The sequence below is a fragment of the Pararge aegeria genome, chromosome 9, assembly GCF_905163445.1.
Source record: "Pararge aegeria chromosome 9, ilParAegt1.1, whole genome shotgun sequence".
NCBI classification, from domain to species: domain Eukaryota; kingdom Metazoa; phylum Arthropoda; class Insecta; order Lepidoptera; family Nymphalidae; genus Pararge; species Pararge aegeria.
In genome coordinates, this window is record NC_053188.1 from 9,021,075 (window position 1) to 9,045,777 (window position 24,703).

Here is a 24,703-nt window from a genome sequence, read left to right on the forward strand (position 1 = left end):
ACTTTTTTGAATTAAAATCTAAAAGAAAATTATAAAATAGTTACAACTAACACCATTTTTCTGAGGTCTATCATAAATATACAAATATTCAATTATAGCGCATATTTACATTGGTTTAAAAGGTAATAAAATCAAAAAATTGGAATGTTGCTGAAATGTTTTTGTTGAAAAAATATTGAAATTCGAAAAATGTAAAGACCTTTTAATATCTATTTGGTCTTTGTCTAAAATTATTTTGAGCATTTTTGTCGTTGATCATACTAATCTCAGAACATCAACACATTCACTGTTTTTGGTAAAACAATCTAAATTGCTAAAGATTCAATTAATTTTGCTATTACACTTACCTATACTGATTTGTGACATACAAAAATATTTGGTGGGGCTGCAATTTTAAACAGTGAGTGTGTTAATCCACGTGTCTTGTATAAACTAAACCTAATTATAAAGCTAAACAGAGTACAAAGTTATATCAAAACATCTCGGTAAAGTACTCAAATATAAAGAAAGTGAATTCCTTAGGTAAATTGCATTGGTTTTATTTTTAAATACCGAGAGTTGACTAATACGATTAAGTATTATGTAAGTTTGACCAGAATGCGACAAAACGTAGTTCTCCTTTATGTTTATTGACCCTCACTGTCGCTGTCACTCTTATCTGAAAAGATAAAGGCACAAAGACATTTTATTGTTGCATCATTGTTTTATCGTCATGCATGTTGCTATCGCGGCACAAAACAACAAAAACACAAAACATTTCATCTTATTGCACGCAAACAGCTATAACGATTGCGTATTTAATGAATTATGTGAATAAGACTTTTGGTAGTCAAAGTTTATTACCATGCTTGGAATGATACAATTTTGGACTTGTGAAATATAAACAGAATTTCAAAGTAGATACTTGCAAGAAGAGACTGTTTCCTAATAGGTCAGTTTTAGAAGTGTTTCAGAGGTAAATGCTCGAACTACAGAAGCTATGGAACGTGAAATTGCTGCGAAAAAGAAATGAAAGTGTGCACTAGTCTAAGTGCTCCAAATACCAACCTTTCTTACCAGGGTACGCGTGCCTTTTTAATCTGTCGTATAAATCTTCCTTTGTTCCATATATGCTGGCATTTGACCGCGCCAAACTATTCATTTTACCATTCATACCATTGTGCAAACTCTCTTTCATATACGTTTCGTTATAGAAGTTTGGCATTTCCCAGCCATCTTCTTCATCGTCGTAATAATGTGCGTAGGTAGAGTGGTGTGATGGCGCGATGGACTCCGCGTATGGCGTGTGCGCTCCGTAATAGAAATTAACTTGGGATCCATTTTGGTCTATAGCTGGTGTGAGTGTCTTCTTTGGTTCTCTCTTTTTCGTTGACCTGTGTACAACACGATGAAAGAAAAATTAATTAAATTCTTAATTAGAATTCGTATAATTTATGGATGTCATATTAATAGCTACTTTAGACAAACCGATCGCTAAAAGTAAGTAAGTAGAATAATATAAAGTTTTTAATATAAGGAACATAGTAGAAGTTTTGGATAGAGCAGGCGCTACTTCGCGTAATTCCATGAAATACTATGAAAATAAAGCTATACTCCGCTAAAAACAGAAGAATCTGTGCGGTGTTATTACAACTTCTTCAATCTTTACACTCCACACCAGACAGATCTTCGGCAATGTGCTCTCTCTACGCATGTTTCGCCCCAACACCGGAGCATCTTTGGAGATATTTACAATTAATCATTGTAAAGTTAACATCCCCTGATATCTGATTCTGATCTGATTGAAGAAATTATCCTCCTCCCGCTTTTTCCTTCTGCTTTTCGCGGAGTTTGGCTAATTTAGCTTAATTTTAATGTTGTAGAAGTAAATCAATATATAAAACAAAGAACAAAATAAATGAAACGAATATATGAAACAAAAAAAAAATCGCGAGTAAACCTGATAGCATTTCATCACCATGTAATTTATGTCCCATGATTAAAGAATAGTGTGATAATCTGATAAACAAACCTGGCACAAATCATCCAAACAAGCAGTACTAGGAATATGATGAAGATGACACCACCGGCTACACCGCTAGCGATGTATGCGAATTCGCTCTTGTCTCTGCAGTGGCGACCAGTGAAAGAACCGGCACATCTGCAGGTCGGCTCTCCTCTTTGGTCCTTCACACACTCGCCACCATTGTCACAGAAGTCCAAGCAAACGTCTGTAAAAACAAAATATCTTGAAGCATAACATAATCGCACCTTGAACTATACATCTTAGTCTTACATTGTGGTTATCCTACTAATATTATACAAGCGATAGTTTGTATGGATATAAATCAAAATAACACATTGGCTATAAATAAATATACTAGTAGACCTGGCAGACGTCGTCATGGCCGGTAAAGCAGCGCCACCTACCGGGTCCAATTTTATTTTTAAACAATCCAGGAGCCCATACAAATACACATACAATATTTCATTAAAATCGGTCCAGATTTGTAAGAGGAATTGGCTGTCAAACTAACAGAAGAATTATGTACATTCCTGTTGTTTTTTGATTTTTCTCACCGTTGAAACCTTTCCCGACTCCCAAGAATATTTCAAGACCTAAATTAGCAAAATCGGTCCAACCGTTTTCGAGTTTTAGTGAGACTAACGAACAGCTATTTATTTTTATGTATACATAGATAGATTGCATCAATTGGCAAGAATAGAACAATGAGTTACAAAGTTGGTAAAAAAAATCTGTTACTAGAGATCTTTCTTGGCGTAGGCTGCATAAATCGTTAAGACTTAGGATAAAAATAATGAACACTGGGATTGTTACTCTTAACCAGGTTTAAAAATAAGTCCAAGACATCGTATATCTATAGTTTTTGTGGAAGCCATTACAGCTAAATTATTGAGCAGTGATATTATATATATGCATATTTTAGATTATTAAATTATTTCTTATCAAAATAAATACCTTTATCGCTTCTGATATTTAAAGTACACAAACTTTGTCTTTACACTTAGTAATTCGGACAACGCTGCCAGCATCTTAGGAACTGTGCCTCGCTGCGGTGGTTTCGAAGACGTTTTAGATTTTATTTAGTTTTAAATAGTTCATTTTAGGTTATATTTATAAAACAATTATTTTATAGAATAAATAAACAAATTACTAAAAATTAGGACAAAATAAATTTTAACGACGATCTTTCGCTATAACGTTAAAATTTGAAAAACCCCCGACTTTCAATCGTGTACAATATTCTACTAGTAAATCCCTTTCATATATGATATTGAGAGAAAAAAACGCAAAAGCACAATCACGTCAAACTTATAACATCCGTCGCTCGTCTTTTTGCCTAAGGGGCTATAAAGTGCCGGGTACGGCGAACGAAGCAATCTCAAGATCTTACGCACAAGAAATCGGAAATCCAACGGAGCCAAAGTCGCGGGCATCCGTTAGTTTATATATAATCTAGATTAGCCAAGGTCCAGGAAAACTGGTAAAGATCAAATTTGTAGACCCTAAACTTGATAATGGACAGTTGAGATAATTTGAGTCAATAATAAATCTATTTCCCGTCCTATTCAAAAATATCGAATGCACGATAAAAAAATTAAACTGAAATTGTATATAATCAAAACAAAAACCTCACTTTTTTATTATCACTGAGCATAAGTCATTGAACAAAAGGTAATCCCGCTTAAATTAAAAATGTCGGCTAAAGCAAATGGCGGAATTTGTCGAAAATTTTAATTGAGACTACCCGTGAAACTCCCCTAAAGGTTTAAAATACCTGTCAGTATTGAATACAATTTAAAACCTTTATTTCGACTAACCTGACTGAGCAAATACAATGTAACTTTAGAAAATTATATGTTACCTAAAGCTTACCAAAATAACATAATTCATGACTCTTCAAACCACACTTGTAGTGAAAATAAAAACGTTGGTGCAAATTCCCTATTTAGTTGGTAATTATATATTTAGGGCAATGAATACCATGCAATAGGTAATCATTTTATGTATTATAATAAGCCACAGATTTCATTGTTATTCATATAATAACAATTTTCAGGCAAAACCAATATAACAAGAGTCACGCAATGAATACTAAAACAACATCAAAATGTATAAATTATAAAGCAGTGCAAATTACATCAATTGTATAAAATACTCATTAAGCACATTTGCATTGGGGTAATATTGAATAAGTTATTATTAAAATTATAGGTATAAACATGTATCTTATAATGACTAACCGGTGATGTCGAGGTCGTGGGTCGAACCACTGAATAAGTATTAAGTTTTCCTATCAAGAAGTTCTCAGTCCGTGCCCGATGTTTGAAAAATTGGGGGGGATTCAACCTCGTGCCTCGGAGAGCAAGTTACGCTTTTGGTCATGCGCCAGACCTTTTACTTTGGAGTGAGGGAATAGGTAGTGCACCTGTGTATGCGAACACACTGAACACTGATATATTTTCCAAATAAAACCCGCATAGTTGGAAAATCTCTCTCAAGATTGACTACAGTGGGCGAAATCGTTCAGGGAAACTGTTTTATAGGTCAGAATGTTAAGCGATGTAGTGGAGTACAGCGGTTTAGATTTTTTTTTGAAGTGATAACTTCTCTTGGCACCGCACACAGATTTTTGCGTAGGTAGTAAGTATTGCCTTACGGCAATATCGACACGCATTGAGGTGAAAGACTCGATCGGATGAACTCGAGCAAGAAAGACACAGTCGGCTGCTCTTCGCTGTAGTGTCGCTGTGTTAAGTATATTCAATTCATACCTAAGAATTGTCTTTGTTAATTTAATTGTTATTAAATTATTATTTTTTATTGTACGTAATAATTAATTATTTTAACAATTTTTGCTTTTCATTGTGAGGTTAGTGTGTGTAGTTAGCGGTTTATAGTGCTAATATTATATACTTATTGAAAAAACATTATTAACATTAAAGATTATAAATACACAGTTGTTGTCATATTAAGACAGCGCGGCAGAACCGCGCTGTCTTAATCACATTCTTTTTTTGAAAATCACTCTCTTAAAGCACATTTACCCAAATAGAAATATTCTTTATTTCAATAAGCCTTACAGGCTCTTTTGTAAAGAAATTCTGTCAGTTTACTCTGACACTACTACTGGTTGGAAATGCACTTTTAGTTTCAATGTGGAATACATTAGAATAGTTTTCAACCTAGATGTTTTTAAATTGTATGCTTCGAAAAGTGTTAGTCTTACTTACCAATACAAACTTTTCCTGTGCCGTTGAAACCAGGTTTACACTGACACTTAAATTCACTGGTTTCAGGGATGAGAAGGCAGTAGGCGTTGGTATCACAGTGCATGTCGGGGCCGCTCATCTCACAAGGATTTGTGCAGTCTGATTCAGATACCTAAAACAAAGAGGTTCAATTTAAACTGGTTGATTAAGTACTTAAATAAAACTTGAAGTTAACGAAACCGGGTATTCAAACTTCGTTACTTAGCAAGATAATTAAATAGTATTTGTATAGCACAATATAAATCTTAATCAAATACTATAACAATTTAGTTATAGTAACTAATTATAGTCTTGGTCAATTATAACAATTTAAAATAAAGTTTTTGTAAAAGAGGGTTCTTCTATTAGATATTAATAATTATTGTTCATATTAATATTCAAACAACTCCAATAACTTAGGTTTATGAGCCTGTCATTTTTTTTAAATGAAAGAGTTGCAGGATCCCTTTGAATTGTTAAGTATACCTAATTATTGGTTTTTCAACAGCTTAGTAACAGACAGCCAGTTCTGTTGCTTTTAATCACGCTCGGCTTATGAACACGCAAAAGGCATGTACACAGTGTAGGTAGATGCTTTTTGTAATATTGTTAATTATTAAGGACATTTTTTTAAAATCTCGATAAACATATTTTATTTTGCGTCTAAAGGTTTACGAAGGTAAATCTAAACTTATAATAAAATGGAGAAGGTGTTATTTTAATCTCTGGAACTACCAGTTGGATTTGAAAAACCTTTTTTTGCATTTTAATAGTCAATTTCTTGAGGATGGATTTAGGTGGTTTTACATTACACTTTGACCTTTAGGAGCCGGATAAACGAAGTGTCAGGCGACGCGACGCAGTTGGTCGGGGTATCTTGTGCAGAAAACTTATAGAAGTTAAACCGTTAGATATATGTATTACACTATGTTTACTCACCGCTCCAGGTCCTCTCGTACTGGTGTTTATTGGGCAAGGAATACAAAGCATTTGTTGCGTTTCCGGCTGATATGTCCCCTTCTTGCACTGTATGCAGGTGTTGAGAGTAGCGTTTAAGTAGGAACCTGAAATATAAAGTGACTTTATTTTTGTTTATTAAGAGTTATATAACCTGGTAGTAGTAGAATGAATGGGTTTTATATCGGCAAAGAAAGTCGCATCGCGGCATCGTACCGAAACGTTAAATTGCTTTGCTGCGTGTCTTTGTAGGGTGGGAGCTAGCCACGATCAAATCTCCCACCAGACCCGAGCAGAGAAAATTTAGAAATTACCTATATAAATTCCCTAATTTCCCCTGTTGGAGATCGAATCTGGGACCCCACATTTATAAGACTACAGCGCTTATCGCTGCCCCAGGGAGTTTGACAAATTAAAAATAGGGATGTCGCGTCGAATCCGATTAGGGGTATTGAGTTTAATAGATCAGCCAGCTACCAGGTATGCATAAAAACAGGTGTCGTTTGATGGGCTTACCTGGCTTGCAGACTGGTAACGAGCATTGGTCAGGAGATACGGCTCCCGGATTAGGTGTTGTGGTGCCGGGAGGGCAGGGTGCACAAGCTGCGCCTGATCCCGTAGCCCGCCATGTACCGCGAGGGCACGGTTCACAACCACCATCGCTGCTTAGTTGCTCACCTTGGAAACAAATTGAAAATCACTCGTAGTTATACACCACCTGTTTGTTTTGTCTTGTTGTCCTAATCTTAAGGTTACCTGGCAGAGATCGCTGCTTAGAAACAAGGTCGTCTTTTGTATTCCACTCCGATCTTTGTGTTTCCATCTATTTGTCGTTTATTTTTCTTACTAGGTAGTGGTTTACAAATAAACAGTTGAATCTTATCTTTAAGCACTTTTGAAACGTCAAATCTGTGTTTGTAGTGAATCGGTGTGTTAGAAAAGCTGATTAAACCCAGAAGAAGCCGCAAGCCGCTTTTCCACCATCAACGAATAACATTTTAATTTATTTTGTAGAGACATCAAAGCGGAGCCGGATCCTTGCAAACAACCTTGTCATTAAGAAATTCATCAATAGTTAAATAACCTCGCTGTATATAACAAAACAGCGATTGAAAATGTTACAGTAAGTCTTATTTTACATAGCATTCAATTTTTCAGGAATTACTCTTAAGAAAAGAGGGAGACGGCCGATTGGTGCATCGCATCGACCCTGGTTTCTGAGTCCAATAGGTTCGATTCATACAACTGGAAAATATTTGTGTGATGAAAATGAATGGTCTTCAGTATCTGGGTGTTTATCTGTATTTTATAAGTATGTATTTTATGTTATATTATTCATAGAAATATTCATCGGTCATCTGTGTACCCGCAACACAAGCTACGCTTACTTTGGGGGCTAGATGGCGATGTGTGTTGTCTTAGTATATATAGTAGGTATATAAAGTACGAAGAAGTAATCCAGAATAAAATAATCAGATTTTAATTACCTGATGGGCAATCATCTCTGCATTCAGCAGCTGAAACTGCTTCGGTTGCGCGTGTCGTTTGGCCTCGTGGACATGCAATGCAAGAAAATGCACCTTCCCGTGGTTGATATGAACCGTGACCGCAAGGTCTACATAGATCTGCTTCAGCATCGTAGTATTTTCCAGCAGCACACCTCTCTGCGTGAAAATTCGGCATATAAACATTTAGAATTTTGTTCGATCATCAGAAGTTGTGAAACTAGAAGTTCTAACCACTGGGTTAGAACTTCAGCTTCCTTTCGGGGGGCCGAGTTCGAATCCCAGCACGCACCTAGCAATCTAGTTTTTATAACTTACTAGCGTACCCAGCCCGCTTCGCCGGGCTAGATTGTGCTTTATTTTATTTAAACAATAAACTTACATCATTAAAAAATAAAAGCTGTATTTGATTGCTCCGATTGTCACCAAACTTTACAAGATTACTCGGCAGGTCAATCCGGAGATTCCCTGAAAGTTTCATTGTAATCGGTCCAGCCGTTTCGGAGCTTATACGGAATATACCCACACACTTTCTCATTTATATATATAGATAGATACATAGATAGATAGATAGATAGATGTGCGATTAAAATATCGCTTGCTTCAACGGTGTAGGAAAACATCGCCAGGAAACCTGCATGCCTGAGATTTCTCCTGATGTTCTCAAAGGTGTGTTGACTCGACAAATCCACACTGGGCCAGCGTGGTGGACTACGGCCTAAACCCTTCTCAATGCAGACCCGTGTCCCGCAGTTGGCCGGTAATTGGTAATTTTTAACAATGCGAAGCTTTGTTTGTTTCTCTGTCCTTCCTTTACGTCCTAACCAAGAAACCAATCAACTTGATTTACGGTGTAGAGTTAGTTTAAAGGATGGAGAGTAACATGGGATACTTTTTATCCCAGGATAACAAACGGGATTTGTAAAAAACCATAATCAACGCGGACGAAGAATGCGGGCAACAGTTAGTGACCGAATATAAAGACGAGATACAATAGTTCGACACGTTTGTGTCTCGATGTAAGTGTCGACATCATCACACGTCGACATCTCACAGCGCGCCGCGTCGCGACAGTGTGTAGAGGCATTGTAGGACAATTAATTATTACTGGGTCTAGTAGGACTTTCCCTCGCCCCACTCTTACCACACGATTACTCGGTCTGACTGGGTCGGACCTCTGTATTATTATCTTAACAATGTGACATAGAAAAACCATTTATTTATTTTATTTATTACTAACACCAACCTGTACTTTTTACTAATATTATAAATGCGGAAGTGTGTGTTGATTGGCTCTTTGTCCTTACTTTACGCCTTTACTAAGCAACCAATCTACTTGATTTTTTGGCAAAGAATTAGTTAAAAGGACGGAGCATAACATCGGCTACTTTTTATGGCGGGAAGACATACGGTTAGCATGTGATTTGTAAAAACGCACGAAGAACGCAGGCGACATCTAGTGTACTCTAAAAATATATAAAAGGTGAAGGATAATACGCCACTACGTTCGTTGATGTAGAATGTTCCTGTTCTGACGCTGAGGTTGTGTGATGTTTTTTAGATAAATATGGAAAATATTTACATAAATTACATCGTACAGATTTGACTCATTTTCACGGATTTTCATCTTTACAAACTAACGCCTGCGTCAATCCAAATATTAAAAATATTGCTTTTCAAAACCTAACACAAACATATTTAAATGAAAATCCTACCTTTACAATCAGCTGCGCTTCTGGCACCAGAGGCCTGCGTGACTCCTGACTGTCCGGCAATAGCTGGACATGGCGTGCATTGTAATTGGCCGGCTTCGGATTGGTAAGTACCAGTAGGACATGGTTTGCAGGAGTCGCTTGCCGCATCGAGGAAAGTTCCCACAGCGCAAGATACTGTAATAAATGTTGAGCGTGAACATAATATAGTTTCTGTTAAGAATAAAACACTAAGAGCTTGGGTTAGTTACTTTACTTCTTAGTACCTACGTATCTCTACGCGATCAAATCCGAAATGGGATCCGTAGAAGAACTAGAGTGACCGGCATAGCTCACCGAGTCGCAGCGCTGCAGTAGCATTGGGCAGAGAAAATAGCTTGGAGAACCGATGGACGATAGGGTCCCAAGGTGCTTGAAGGATGACCCCGAATCAATAAACGCAGCTTTGGCTAACGACGTGGACAGACGACATCAAACGAGTCATCAGCAGTGCACGTCTACTTTTTCGTTAAATATTGCTCTTTTGCTTTAAAATAAAAAATTCTACATATGTGTAGCATGTGTACCATGAGCAACCTATTAATATCCCATTGTTAGGCGCAAGCCTCACCTCTCATGGAAGAGTCGGTTTTAGAACATACCTATACCGCTGCTCCAATACGAGCTGGTGGGTATTAACGACTATTACTACAATTACGTGATAATAATCGGAACTGATGGCTTCACGTGCTCTCTGTTGTACGGGGGTTGACACCACCAATTACCTAACTCCAGGCTAGTACTGAAAATTCTTGAATAGAAAATAAAGCTCAAAAGCAAATTAAACCTCATGTAATTTTTGGCCCGGCTCAGAATTCGAACCATGGATCTGGTCCGTAGTTGAACATGCTAACCATTAGACCAACGAAATAGTTTCAACTCAATTTAGTGAAAACTAATAGGGTTTATTTACGATATCCACTTACCACAATCTGGTGCCATGACGACCTGTCCCATGGGGCAGGCATAGTCTGATTCGAGTTTCAAGCTAGCCGGATCTGGGACTGTATTTGGCAAAATGTTTCGGACGTCAAATTGTTCGTCTTCGAGGATAAGTTTCTCCAGTAATCGTTTTACAGTAGAGCGTTCGTTATTACCGTTATGGATTACCGGGTCGCTAAAATATCAAATTACTTATTAAACTTTTTTATAATTTTTAATAGTGTTTTGACCTACACTTGGAGGAATTATCAATTTTTATATGCATTTTAAGTTTATAAAATGAATTATTAGTCCTCTCTATTATTTCATGTATCTCGTTATTTTCAAAACACAACAACATAACACAACAATCACGTTATAAATTATAATCTGTCATATAATTATATTCGCAAAGATATCTCATTAATAATATAATATGCATAGCATGAAGCTATTATAATAAAGTTTAACGTTAAGTTTTTTAATGATAGTTTTATTAATAAAAACTGTTCCATGCCCTTGCTGGCCACAAGGCTTACGCTTATTTAAAATCCAAATAATTTTAGGATCTTCCACCCGTAGAATAATGTGATTCCTGGTTGCGTTAGTTTGTAGGCCTCATTTAGATGGAGTCCAATATTTGTATATATTTAAAGTTGTTAATGAACTTGAATTTATCAATACAATATAATAAATAACAGAGTAAAGTGCTAAAGTGCATGGTGAAGTGTAACTTACATAACCGCTGGGAATGAGATGTCTACACTGTAGGTATCTCCTATTTGGCGGCCCTCTCGATTGCTCCTTAACCTAGGTGCCAGATAAAGTTCATGCAAAAGTGTTCCAAAAGTATCATGCTCACTTTGTTATTAACGAAGTGATCTAGTGCTTAAGTTACAAATTTAATTATTTATTCGTGATCCGTTCCGACGTATTTGTGACACAAGAGTTTAGTAAATTATTTAGTAGTGCACTAAAATACATAGAAGTGGGTACTTCTACTCCATCTACGCCAACACCTATCTATTTAATTATTTTCTGTATCTCTAATGCGAGTACTCCTAAAACAAACTACCATCTTTATTTTCTTTTATTGCTCGGTTACTAATTTTCAATACTTACTCTTCTACTGGTATAATAGCATCCAGAACATATGTGTCTTTAGATGTAGCAGTTGGTGGTGAAGATACTTGTCTTGTTTGCCGAGAGTTGCCTCGATGATCACATTTAACATTGATATCTAATTCTTTGCATTCGCGAGTACCTTTAAAATTAAAAAAAAATATAAACATATTTCCACGTTTTTAGTTTCCGATTATTCCTCAAAAGCTATATAGTGACATTTAAATACGTCATACGATATTTAAAAGGTATATTTACCATCAACAGCATATGAGCAGAAGTTCCAGTCTCTGTTAAGTTGGTTAATAGCACTTCTCACTTTCTGTCTGAGCACACCCTGCCCAGCGTCGTTACACAAGACCGAGCTAGGGAATTGCATTGATATTTTGAATACACGTTGTGCAGGTGAAGCAGCTGTAAAAAAAATATAATTGAGTAAACATATTAAATAACTACCTAGAAATTATTAGGTCAGGATTTAAACTTACGTGAACACGCTGGATAAACCAGTGGCAATGACGGATCATTTGTAGGGCGCCAGAATCCTTCAGCTCCGCAAGTATAGAAAGGTGGTACAGGTTGAGAGAATCTTAAGCCGTCTCGGCATGCGATTTCACATACTTTAAATTGACCGCCTGCACCCCAGTCCCGACAAGATTGGTATCCTCCCAGTGGATCAGGTAATGGTGGACAGAATTCAACTGTAAATAGAAAATATTAAATATTAAATACTGAATAAATATATATACTAAATACAATACCTGGGGCGGTGGCTACTCCCGCGTATATGGTAACGCAAATTTCTCAAATCTAAAAATATTTTTTCATCCTTCTCCAGGATGCAATTTCTCGGTGTACTAAATTACGAAGTTCAGTTCAGCGCTATAGCCTAGTAGCATAAACTAGTTATATTTTCCCGGGAAAAGAAGTATCCAGGATGCAAAATTTCACTCAGAACGGTAACAAACAAAAAAAGAGATAGACATACGCTAATGTATAGGATATGGATTTGTATTAGTTACGTATATAAAAAAATAACTTACACAAGACGGTTACTTTGAAAGTACAGGTGGCAGCGTTCCCTGCATTATCGTATGCAATATATGCAATATCATATGCACCCCAGGCAAGGTTTTGACCAGGTTTATGTCCTGATCTTTCTACTACTTTTGTAACACCGACATTGTCACTAAATACTGGCATGTCCCAGTTGACAACTGTAGATCCGTTTTTAGCTATAACCCATAGATCACCGGGACAACGGTCAACTCTTGGTGATTCTTTGTCAACCTGAAGTTGCTGGCATTTAGCACCGGCATAGCCATTTGGACAAACTCTTTGTCCACAATGTGATGGTACGATTCTTTCTACTCCACCAATAGTATCATCATATCCTGCCCAAGTGAGAACTAAGCCATTGTATAAGACTGGTTCGGTTCTGCAGTCACGCACTTGTTTTTGGATTTCATTTGTTACGTCTAGGGCACGATTCCAAATTTGCACTTTAGTTAAATGTCCTTGGAAGCCAGATTCAGTATAAGCTTTTGGATTGTCCGATTGTGGTTTACCGAGCGTTACCCAAACACTGTAAAATAGATATTATAAGTAGTTAAAAAATGATTATATCACAGGAGTAAAAGTTCTACAAACAATACGTAGCTAAACTTACTATTGTGGTAGAGTTTTTCCGCTTCCATATCCTTCAAGTTTACTGGCAATTAAACCTTCAGTGATGAGTGTTAATTCGCCTCCATTGCTTCCATCCCATACTAAGGCAACATGATGCCATTGTCCGTCGTTAACAGTTGCAAATTCACCAAAGCTTAGATATACATCCTGAAGTTCAGGGAAAAGAGATACTTGCACGCCATTGGAATGAGCTTGTATGATTGTTCTCCTGTTAAGTGCTATGTGTGAATTGCTGAAAATTAAAATAATTTATTTATGATTTATTTTAATAATTGGTGAATATGTAAGTAAGTTTGTCTAACCTATTTAGATACATTTCTTAGTAACATAAGGAATTAAATAAAACGTACCTTACACCGTAAGCCGTAAAGAAAATACCACCTTCATCTTGTTGTGTATATTGAACCCACATTCCAATAGTTAAACTATCCGCAGATCCTGTACTAAATGGTACTACTTGAGCAGCGCTAGAGCGTAATGGATCACTAAAGTATAGATCATAATCTACACTTATAGCTATAAAAAAACGAATTAAATGTTGAATATTTTATCAAAGTAAATGTTTCAATAAAAATAACAAGCAGGTATTTACTTACTTTTTCTGCAATCATCACCAGTTAAATTGAAAGGACATTGACAATAAAAGCGTCCGGGTAAATCAATACAGGTTGCTGATGGAGGGCATGAATTTTCTTTGCAGTCAATGATATCTTCATCGCAGTTCTTTCCCGTAAATCCAGGGGCACACGTGCAAGAGTAATCGTCCCCTTCGTCTTTACATGTAGCTCCATTTTGACAAAGACCAGCTTCACAGGCGTCGTATTCATATTGGCAGCCAATACCAGTGTAGTCTTGGGAGCAAGTGCAGTTAAGGCCCGAACCAAAATCTTGACACTTTCCACCATGCATGCAGGGGCTACCAATACAACGTTCTGGGGCAGTTTCACACTGTTTTCCATCTGTTCCACTAGGGCACCTAAAGGGTATCAAGTAATAAAAATATTCTTATATTAATATATATTATAAATAAATAAATATACTGCGACAATACACACATCGCCATCTAGCCCCAAAGTAAGCGTAGCTTGTGTTATGGGTACTAAGATGACTGATGAATATTTTTATGAATAATATACATAAATAATAGCAATATACATATAAACACCCAGACACTGAAAAACATTCATGCTCATCACACAAACATTTTCCAGTTGTGGGAATCGAACCCACGGCCTTGGACTCAGAAAGCAGGGTCGCTGCAAACTGCACCAATCGGCCGTCTTGCTATCAATGAGAAGCAAAGTCATAAAGAAATCAAACTTATTTATGAAATGCTTTTATACTAATACTTACACGCAGAAATAGTCTTGGAAAAGATCAATGCATCGAGCATTGTTCTGGCAAGGTAAATTAACACAATTTCCAATATCTCGTTCACAGCGTTTTCCAGTCCATCCAGGTTGGCAACCACATTTATAACCACCTATTTCATCTTTGCATGAGCCTCCGTTAAAGCAAGGATCTGAGGCACAGTCATCAATATTAGTTTCGCACATCTCTCCTGTAAATCCTTCACGACATACACATTTATACTTGTTGTCCAAGTCAATACAGCGTTCAGTTCCTGCTGGATTGCAAGGCTCATTCAAGCATTCATCAATGGCTGTTTCGCATTGCAGTCCTACAAATCCTGGTCGGCATTTGCACGTGAATCCATCTATTTGGTCTGTACAAGTAGCACCATTTTGACAGGGTTCGGAAGCACAGTCGTCAATTGTATGTTGGCATCGTTTGCCAGTGTAGCCAGGTTCACAATTACAAGTGAAATCGTCGATACTGTCAATACAACGGCCTCCATTTTCACACGGTGAAATAATGCATTCATTTATGTTTATATCGCAAGCTGGTCCTGACCAACCCGGGTCACAGACACATTGATATAAGAATAACTTGTCAACACAGATACCGTGTTTACATGGTCCGTTAGAGCAAAGATCTATTTTTTCGTGACAACGTTTTCCAGTGAATCCTGGTGGGCACGAGCAACTAAAGTCATTAACTAAATCTGTACAGGGTGCACCCAACAGGCATGGCTTTTCAATGCAGTCGTCAGTGTTTATTTCACATGATTGACCTTCCCATCCTGGTAAACATTCGCATTTGTATCTGCCTTGTTGTAAAGCTGTGCAAGTAGCACCATTTTTGCATGGATTTCCATTTGCTGAGCAAGGATCAATCTGTAAAAAAAAAACAAAAATTATTTAACGAAGTTTTTTTATTATTTTAACATCAAAAACAATTACAAAATTAAAAATCTAAATATGAGTATGACATAAACCTTACCGTTACATCGCAGTCAATGCCAGTGTAACCGGACCTACATAGGCACGTGAAGTTATTATAGCCTGGTTCGTCTTTACACATTGCGCGTTCAGGGCACGTGTCATTCCTACAATCGGATCTTTCTTCTTGGCAGTTGATACCACCATATCCCGTAAGACAAGAGCATCTATATCCTTGTGGGAGATCAATGCAAGTACCTCCATTATAACAGGGCTGGCTTTCGCACTCGTCAATATCTATTTCACACCTACGTCCTGAAAAACCAGCTGGGCAATAACATTGAACTCCATGTCCTTTTGGTACGCAAAGTCCACCATGTTGACAAGCACTATTCGAACACTCCACTGGCAAACATTCTTCCAATCCTGTAGCACCTGTGCTTACAGTTTTCATATTTGTAGGACATTCCATACACAATGTACTTCCAACTAAGTTTTGATAGAAATTTCTTGGACACTGAGAACATGGGGCTAAACCAGTAGGTGAATATGTCCCTGGCGTACACTTAGCTCTACATTTATCTTTTCCAGAAGCTGCTGGTTGATAAGTAAAAGTATTCACAGGACAAGCTTGGCAGTCTTTAAATCCTCCTAGAGGTGGTTCGCTTGTATAGCTGTTGCGAGGACATTCTAAGCATGGAACTAATCCTGTCGGAGAGTATGTTCCATACCCACATACAGGTACACAGTCATTTAAGTCCTTTGAGCCTTCTTCTCTAGTGAATGTTCCTTGAGGGCATTTCAGACAGGAGCCTTGACGCGCTTGATTCTGGAAATAACCTCGTGGACACATTGTACAACTTTTTTGTTTTTCACTAGCGAAAGTTCCAGCAGGACAATGCACTATAACGAAAGAAATAAAAATTAAGTTAAAAAATAAAACTTAAGTTAAAAGTTAACAAAATCCCAGATCAATAAGATATTTAAACTAACTTACGGCATCTAGGCACATCATTGGTGTCCATGTTAAGTACTTCACCAACGCTGCAGGTAAATCCACGTGAAATCGAACTTCTTATTGCTCTTAAAGGCGGACACTGATTTCCAATTGAAGAGACGTTTAATACAGGTTCAATAAGTGCGCTTGCGTATGGCACCGATAGATCAAAAATAAGATTCAACGTAGAACCACATAGATCATACAACTGTGTTTGTCTTATGGCAGGTGTTATAGCCAACACAAAGTCCATTTTGACAACATTTTCATCAAGTAGACTAGGCATAGCTTTAATGAAAGTAACATTTATATTGACATTTACAGCTGAACAACGTTGGGATAAACGTTCGTTTAATATGTTATCATATTGCGCAAGAAGATCTTTATATTGCGGTAAGCAAGCGTTTGAAACAGCTCCAAGAGCTCTATATTGTACGCCTGCTACAACGTGGTACGCAGCTTGTTGAGTATCTAGAATGGGAAACTAGGATTAACATTTTACTTGTTTAAGCCTATAATATTTTATACATTTACTATTAATATATTGTATTCACTTCTTCTCTAATCAACTTACTTTCGGAAACACAGTCAGGTACTACTGCAGTAGGAACCCATCGACGTTTTGTTTCACATACGAATGTTTTGACTGGTTCTCCGTCAGTGAATCTAAAACCTGGACTACAAGTGGCTATACACTGTATTCCTCCATCACCAGGAAGACAATTCAGTGAACCATGGGCTGGTGGCATTAGTTCCCAGTCAACACAGGGCGTGGCTTGAACCGATACCTAAAATGGAAAGGTGATAATAGTTATTTACTATTTCTAAACATAGCAAAATTGTTACATTTGTTTGTATTAATAAAAAAGTACCTGGAAGTGGCATTGAGCTTTATTGCCATATTTATCAGATGCTATCACGGTAACGTTTTCATAGCCACGTATAGGTATAACTGTTTTTTCAGGAATAAACTTTAGGAATACTTCTCCTGAAGCATCAGTTGCGTTTATTCTTTTTCTAGTTTCGTTAAAGTTTACGGCGTAGCTATCTTGTTTATCGACTAGTTCTATAACGTAGCTTTGTGGACAACTAAGTCTTGGCGGTGTATAATCAGGTACCGTAATATTAACTTCGCAAATAGCAACATTTCCATCAAAGTCAAATGCTACGTATCGTACAACCATATTGTGGAAAACTTGTATTGGAGTTCTGAAATGTTGAGGTGTTACTTCTAATCTTGCAATAGCACCAGTATTGTCAGTAGCAGTTGGTTCAGTAAAATTGACTGGCAGTAATCCTCCGTTCACATCTGTCTGCACTACAATAGGATGTTGAGGACAATTTTGGAAGACCGGTGGTTCATTATCTAAAATAATAATAAAAAATGATTACAATCATAAATTATTTATTCTTATAATATGAAAACCTCAAAACAATTAAAATTATGAACATACCAACACATGGAGAATATCCATAATCAAAACCTAGCAATGGTTCTACAGCAGGCTCATCACAACCCATCAACTCAAATTTTAGACATGCATTGTCCATAAAACTAACTATACCCAATATAACAAATCTTGCTTGAACGTATTTTGGCAATGTTATCATTGCTAGTTCGCCATAATTTCCAGGATCTCGCATTGTAAGATTGAAGTTAGGAAAATAAACCACATAATTTTCATTTTCCGCTTGTTTATAGAAAAATCTTATTTCGGTAGGTCGGCCAACAATATCAGATGTTACGACTCCCTTTACTAGAATAGCTTTAACTCTGTAGACTTTTCCGAGGTCGACACTAACATAAGTGAATGCTTCTTGTTTACCACACCAACCAGTAACTGAATTAAGTCTAATATTTTTGGCTTCATAATTAGGTCTTTCTGAGGTAGCATTAATAGCTGAGTCAGGTATTCTGCCAGAAGCTAGACCAAGTGGTTTTATTACTTTACACTCTGGTTCACGTATGCAGGTTATAGGCCTTGGATTTATTAAAATATAACCAGGCCTCGAACATCCAAATAAAACCTCAGATCCTTGTTCATAACTTTTAGAGATTTGATAACCATCTGCTGGTCGGCCTGGATCATCACACACTGGTCCTTCACATCTTAAGTCACCAAAGTCCCAAATTCCATTTCCTTGACATCTGACTACGTTATCATGTTTACTTGTTTGACCAGCTAGTTTAAAAGTATTTTGACATCCAAAGAAGAAAGAACTCTGATATCTTGTATCAAGATATTGACCGTATTCGGCTCCAGGTGTTGGCATCGGTACCCCACAGTCTTTACGAGGACATTGGGGTTGAGCACCAGAAAGCCAATAATCTGGTAATCCCTGAAATAGTAAAAAAAAATTGCATAAACCATATTTATAACATATTTCAAATTATTTTGTATCACAGGTAATTTATTTTAATATTTTATAATTACTTACTGGTTTTGGATCATAAACGCACTGTCTGAAAGATGCAGTTGCCGTATTGCGTAATAGACGACCTGGAGATGTACAAGTTATTGTGACGTTATCTCTATATGGTAGCAGCACACTTTCAGGATCTTCTCTTATTACTTTTAATCCGTCATTTTTGTCATCAGATAATGTAACACAACGTGCATCTGAAAATAAAATAAATAAAGAATTCTAGATTTTCCAGCGCGTGCCAGGAATTGCCTTAATATGTAATCATGCGAATGTTGCTTTATTGAATGTTGGAAAATCATTTTCCGGTGTGAAAAGTGGCTTATGTTTCCAGCTATATCTATCGGAAAAATCTGATCATGAACACGTTGCTCTATTTTAAGAAGAACAAAATAACAAACAATTGATAAGGATATCAAACATTGACTTTATAAAATAACTGTTGTCCGCGTTCATCGTTCGCTCTAATAACGGATTTTCCCAAATCCTGTGAGAACTGTTTGCTTTCCTAGGATAAATCCTAGAGTAGCCTGTGTTACCCTCCATCTCTTTAACTAACTTTATGCCGAAATCATGTTGGTTGGTTGCTAAATTGGGTGTGAAGGTAGGACTAACAGACAATGAAACAAACAAACACACTTAGAAATGCAAAAAACTACTTACATTGACATTCTGGAGACGTGCCATTCCATGATCCACTTGAAGTGCAAAGCAGAGAAGAGAATCCAGACATAACATATCCAAAATCACATTGGAATTCAACAATATCGCCGAAATGATAAGTATTCTTCGTAGATAATAACAGTCCGTTTTCAGGAGACGCAAGGGGTGGACACATGACAGGTACACAAGATTTATTTCTTTGATATGTATCCCCATCTCTTTCACCAGTTTCAGATTTCTCTATAGCAAACCCAGCAGTTCCATTGGAAAAGTAGAGCTCATATCCATTATTGCACGAGCATGAAAAGTTCCCAGGTCTAAAAAGTAAAGATTGAAATCAAAATTTATATGTGATGTTTTTCGTATTACAATTTCATTATGTTGTATTTACACTTTAAGGAAAAATAAATAAGACATAGTCGTTACTTACGTGTTTATACATTTTTGATCACATCCTCCATTATTTTCGCTGCACTCATTTATGTCTGTACAATCAAGTCTTGCACAACCCATAATTTCAATCTTAAGGCATGGTGCACCTACATAATCTTGTATTTTGAATTTAACATATTGTGCTTCAATAGGCATTGGCAGGTTTAAGACTGATAATGTTGGTTCTAATATGCGGAACTCTACAGCTGTTCCATCTGGGTTCGTATAATCTTTAAATACATCAGTTAAATTATTGGTGTATTGAATTCTTATCGCAGATGTAAATGCAATATTAGCATCTGCTCTCATAACACTCATTGTGCGGAATCCTCTTACAATAGTTGGCGCTCTTAAATCTACAAGAACCCAATTAGCGCCAGCTTCTAAATTATTTCCGCACCACCCTCCTCCATTATTGAGCCGAATCATCTGTAATGTAAGTGGTAATTAAGTTTTTGGTGATATTTACATTACATTTAAATAAGAGTATCAATTAAAATAAATATTATTCTTACCCCTTTATGATATCCAGGTTCAGACGCAGAAATTGTTATAGATTCATCAGGTATAGCACCGTTGATTAATCCCAAGTCACCAACTGGCCTACAGTCTAAACTTGGCGTAAATCCAGGCCGACAAGGGCAATAAAATCCACCTTGAGTATTTTTACACTCCGTAGATGTTGAATCACACTGGCTGCTACTACATTCGTTGATGTCTTCACAACTAGGAGTTGCATCAAATTCTTGATTAGGTCCACATTTGATTATACTAGGACCATTTATTTTGTACCCTTAAAATAAAAATTCATAATAAGAATAATTATTATAGGCATATTTATTTAAATACTTTGATAAACCTTATTTTTACCTTTGTAACACTGTACACGTGCTTCATCACCGAACATATATGATCTTGTTTGATCAACGATGAATCCATTTTTAATCTCAGGGAAATCAGGACACAAAGCCTTCGAACAAGTTGGTACTTCACCAGACCATGTACCATTACTCATACAGAGCAGCACCGGCTGTCCCGTTCGAACATATCCAGGTTCACATTCATATCGCACTATAGTACCATAGCTTCGACCGCCACCATTCAAAATTGTAACATTAGCATGTGAGACATCAGGAAGAGCTACACACTGCGATGCTGAAAATAAAGTCACGTATATTTTCACATTACTGCGTTACTAATTCACGTACATAGCTAATTTTAAACTTGACGTACGATTGTACTTTAAAAAATCAAGTATCTCACTTTCTACTTACCAAGACATGTTGGTGTCCTTTCCCATCTTCCATCAGACAGACATGAGATTCTCTCTATAGGTTGTCCAGTCGGAAATGCAAACCCTGCATAGCACTGGTAAGTTGCGACACCACGGTAAGTTACATTAGTAGAACCAATTGAGAAGCCGTTATCGATTTGAGGTACGGGACCACAATAAACCTCTGAAATATAAAATTATTGATCGAATACCGGAAAATTGTTAAATAATAAAAAAAAAGAATACGTGAAACAAAACTATTACCTTGACAGCTGGGGATGTAAGTTGTGGACCAGTTTCCTCCATCTAAACATTGTGTTGAGATTCGAGATTTTCCAGTAGCAAACTCTTGACCAATAGGACATGAAAATGTTATTGTGGTTCCAAATGCAGTATCTCTGTTAGATGCTAGAGCACCTATTCCCGATTTAATGGGAGGGCAATCTGAAATAAATATTGAAATTAAATGTGTTTTGTCAATTTATAAGAAAATAAATTGTTAAAATTATTAAGTACAAGTTTGGAACATTAGAATAGAACATACCTGCTGAATATGTAGCTTTCCAGCCAGGTCCATTATGTAATGAGTCAGACATAAAACGAATGAGCATTTCTCCACTTGATGCTGTTAAGGTAATCCTCGGTTTAACAGTAAATCCATTTTCTGAATGTAATCGTAATCCACTTGGACTTGATCCATCAAATACTTGTACTACGTCAGACGGATGAATAGTGAAATCATTAAATTTAAGAGAGAGTGGGCCACCATTTGGGTTTTTAACCCTGTATAAGCATTCTTGATTATTTGGATAATTACTGAGACCATAAGCTGGAGAAGTGAATGTTCCGTTCGCTGCTATAATGGTCGCTCTACAACCCTGCGAGTACCTCATGTTGAAGCCTTTTTTAGAATCTCCGAGGCTAGTACGGAAATACATGTACATGTGATTAGTAGTAGATATAACTACTTTTTCATTGTCTTCACCAGATCCAGTTAACCTTGCTAGTACTGGACTAGACGGCATGTTACCATCTTTGATTACTATATAGTCTCGGTTCATCTCTAAATCTAAATCATCAATTTCTAGTGATACTATCCTGCCAGGTTGTGCTTCAATTATGTACATACATTCTAAGCCACCCGGATAAATATTTGGATAACCAGGGGATGTGAGCACTTGACCTTGAGGTGTTGCTCTAAGTACACCCCCACAATTTGATGATTCAGTTTTCCACGAAGCTCGGAATCCTTTCTTTTCTACAGATCCATCGGAGCTAAATTTAATTATCATAAAATTAGAAGCAGACACATAAATTTTATTAGATAAATCTTGTTTTCCTGACAATGTTGCTAAATTAACAGATTTGTCTTCAGTTCGTCCACCAACTAAGATTTGAACAGTATCAAAAGACTTTTCAGTTTCAAAATCTTGGAACTGTAGTACGATGTTTTGTCCTTGGGGTCCTTCGAGTGTCCATTTACATTCGCTGAAGGGTGAATATTTATGAGGATAGTTTGGGCTCTCAACAACATCTCCACTACTGGCCATGTAAAAATGACATTCAGAAGCACAATCCATTTCATCAGATGCATCTCCACAATCGTCTTGCTTGTCGCATTTGAAGGCCGCATTAATACATCTGCCGTTCGAACAATGGAAGGTTCCTGTAAAATTCAATACTATTGTATCAATTGTTTAAAGAACGCTGAGTTCATTTAACGTTGTTTGTAAATACAAAATTAGATCTTTTAAATTATCCAAACATAGACTAAGCATTTAAACAGAATGTAATAAAGTATGTTGTAACAAATGAATTACTAATTTTATTTTTACCATAGAAAGCATGTATCTTACCAATAGGACATGCGGTTGCTCTGCACATAAAGGGAAGTAGCGTTTCACATGTTGTTAGCTCCCATGATTGGCTGTCTGAAGTAACGTGAACATCTACACACTCTCCATCTTTGGGATTCGGTTGCCTTAAGTCCCAAAATCCTGCGTATTGTGACACTAACGCACCAGCGGCTGACTCCAATGTATTGGTTCTGAGATCATCTACAGTTGCAAGACCAAGCCAGTAGTGATTGTTACTAGGACTAGATGGCACCATATTTGCAGTCATATTATTTTCTGTATAACTATCTATAACTATCAATTCGCTCCCATACCTGAAAGAATTATTAATTTTTAATGGATCTAACTATCATACAACGAAAACGTTAGCTATTTTACTGTAGTAATTTTCGTCATACCTTCGACATAATTCCGCTGCTTTTTCCCACGAATGTCTTATATTGAAAAATTTATAACAATGCAGTCCCTTCAGCTCCCAACCTGCAAAGACAAAAAAGGCAACTTTTAACAAAACGTTGAAAGAAGTAACTCTACAAAACAATTATTTATAAATGTGAATTGGTAATTGTTATAATAAAGAGTAGATTTTTTTATATAAAAATAAGTATAAGATTGTTTTCTAATTGTTTTCTAAAAATCGCTGATGAAATCAGATATTTCTTCTTAACGTATGCAGGAACTAATGATACTCTGTCTTCAAAAACTTCTTTAAAATAAAAGAAATAGGCATCGCTTTCTCGTAGGGTTGCCCATTAAGGCAAGCATTTAGCAAACAATGTCACTTTCTCTCAGCAAGGGCAAGGTAAATTCTGTTGAGCACTTTTTACAAACAATCGCAGTGGGCAATCGCATTATAATATTATGAGTTCATCAGTTCCTATTTAAAAGAAAGTATTTTACTGTATGAGCATAATTATTTATTTCATAAACAAAGTATCACGGTCACGTAAATATAATTCGTAGTTTAATCTACTCTTGGACTTTGTTCTTTAAAAATATTGTTTTATAAATATAACGTCAACGTCAACGTAATGAAAAAATTTCTGCAAATTTATTATTTAACTAGCTGTTGCCCGCGACTTCGTCTGCGTTTGATTTTGTTTTTAAAGTATTCAGTATCGCTAAGCCTTAAATGAGTATAGTTGTATATACATATAACATGTGACTGTCAATTAATTATAGACAAATAATTTGCAATAAAATAAAATTGTGACTTTACTTAAAGATCTAAGCTATCCTATCTCTTAAGTTGGACCAGACTGCTCACGGTGTGCCAATTTAATTTAAAATCGGTTCAGTAGTTTAGGAGTCCATCGCGGACAAACATCGTGACAGGAGATTTATATATATTAAGATTTAAATATTTTAAAACGATACAAAAATCATAGAAGAGTTTTGTAATACCGTCGAATTTCATAGAAGATCTTTATTAAAACATTGGATTACGTATCAATATAGTTACAAGTATATATTACATTTCAAATAATTAATTTTCAAATAATTAATTAATTTTGCCGCTGTTTGCTTTTTATTTACATGCTCGGAAGTACTATTTTAAAGCAAGAGTTCTCTCTTGTA

At 36.4% G+C, this 24,703-nt stretch overlaps 1 protein-coding gene across 1 annotated transcript in view; it reads right to left on the reverse strand.

Annotated features, from left to right (window-relative positions):
• Window positions 1-7: 7 nt before the first annotated feature.
• Window positions 8-24,703, reverse strand: part of LOC120626629 (sushi, von Willebrand factor type A, EGF and pentraxin domain-containing protein 1) — a 104,818-nt gene continuing 80,122 nt past the window's right edge. The window contains exons 4-36 of the mRNA XM_039894249.1: window positions 23,524-23,605; window positions 23,126-23,439; window positions 21,814-22,935; window positions 21,534-21,713; window positions 21,271-21,453; window positions 20,867-21,151; window positions 20,512-20,789; window positions 19,995-20,425; window positions 19,565-19,881; window positions 18,917-19,098; window positions 17,932-18,817; window positions 17,350-17,843; window positions 17,052-17,265; window positions 16,478-16,948; window positions 15,542-16,383; window positions 14,552-15,435; window positions 13,795-14,174; window positions 13,549-13,714; window positions 13,179-13,430; window positions 12,553-13,094; window positions 11,998-12,210; window positions 11,768-11,923; window positions 11,510-11,651; window positions 11,126-11,197; window positions 10,393-10,583; window positions 9,431-9,604; window positions 7,698-7,874; window positions 6,727-6,888; window positions 6,193-6,317; window positions 5,236-5,386; window positions 2,012-2,210; window positions 1,048-1,373; window positions 8-658 (exon numbers count right to left, since the gene is read on the reverse strand). Coding sequence (XP_039750183.1) covers window positions 627-658; window positions 1,048-1,373; window positions 2,012-2,210; window positions 5,236-5,386; window positions 6,193-6,317; window positions 6,727-6,888; window positions 7,698-7,874; window positions 9,431-9,604; window positions 10,393-10,583; window positions 11,126-11,197; window positions 11,510-11,651; window positions 11,768-11,923; window positions 11,998-12,210; window positions 12,553-13,094; window positions 13,179-13,430; window positions 13,549-13,714; window positions 13,795-14,174; window positions 14,552-15,435; window positions 15,542-16,383; window positions 16,478-16,948; window positions 17,052-17,265; window positions 17,350-17,843; window positions 17,932-18,817; window positions 18,917-19,098; window positions 19,565-19,881; window positions 19,995-20,425; window positions 20,512-20,789; window positions 20,867-21,151; window positions 21,271-21,453; window positions 21,534-21,713; window positions 21,814-22,935; window positions 23,126-23,439; window positions 23,524-23,605 — 10,625 coding nt within the window. The 3' untranslated portion in view covers window positions 8-626. The remainder of the gene's footprint in view (window positions 659-1,047; window positions 1,374-2,011; window positions 2,211-5,235; window positions 5,387-6,192; window positions 6,318-6,726; window positions 6,889-7,697; window positions 7,875-9,430; window positions 9,605-10,392; window positions 10,584-11,125; window positions 11,198-11,509; window positions 11,652-11,767; window positions 11,924-11,997; window positions 12,211-12,552; window positions 13,095-13,178; window positions 13,431-13,548; window positions 13,715-13,794; window positions 14,175-14,551; window positions 15,436-15,541; window positions 16,384-16,477; window positions 16,949-17,051; window positions 17,266-17,349; window positions 17,844-17,931; window positions 18,818-18,916; window positions 19,099-19,564; window positions 19,882-19,994; window positions 20,426-20,511; window positions 20,790-20,866; window positions 21,152-21,270; window positions 21,454-21,533; window positions 21,714-21,813; window positions 22,936-23,125; window positions 23,440-23,523; window positions 23,606-24,703) is intronic.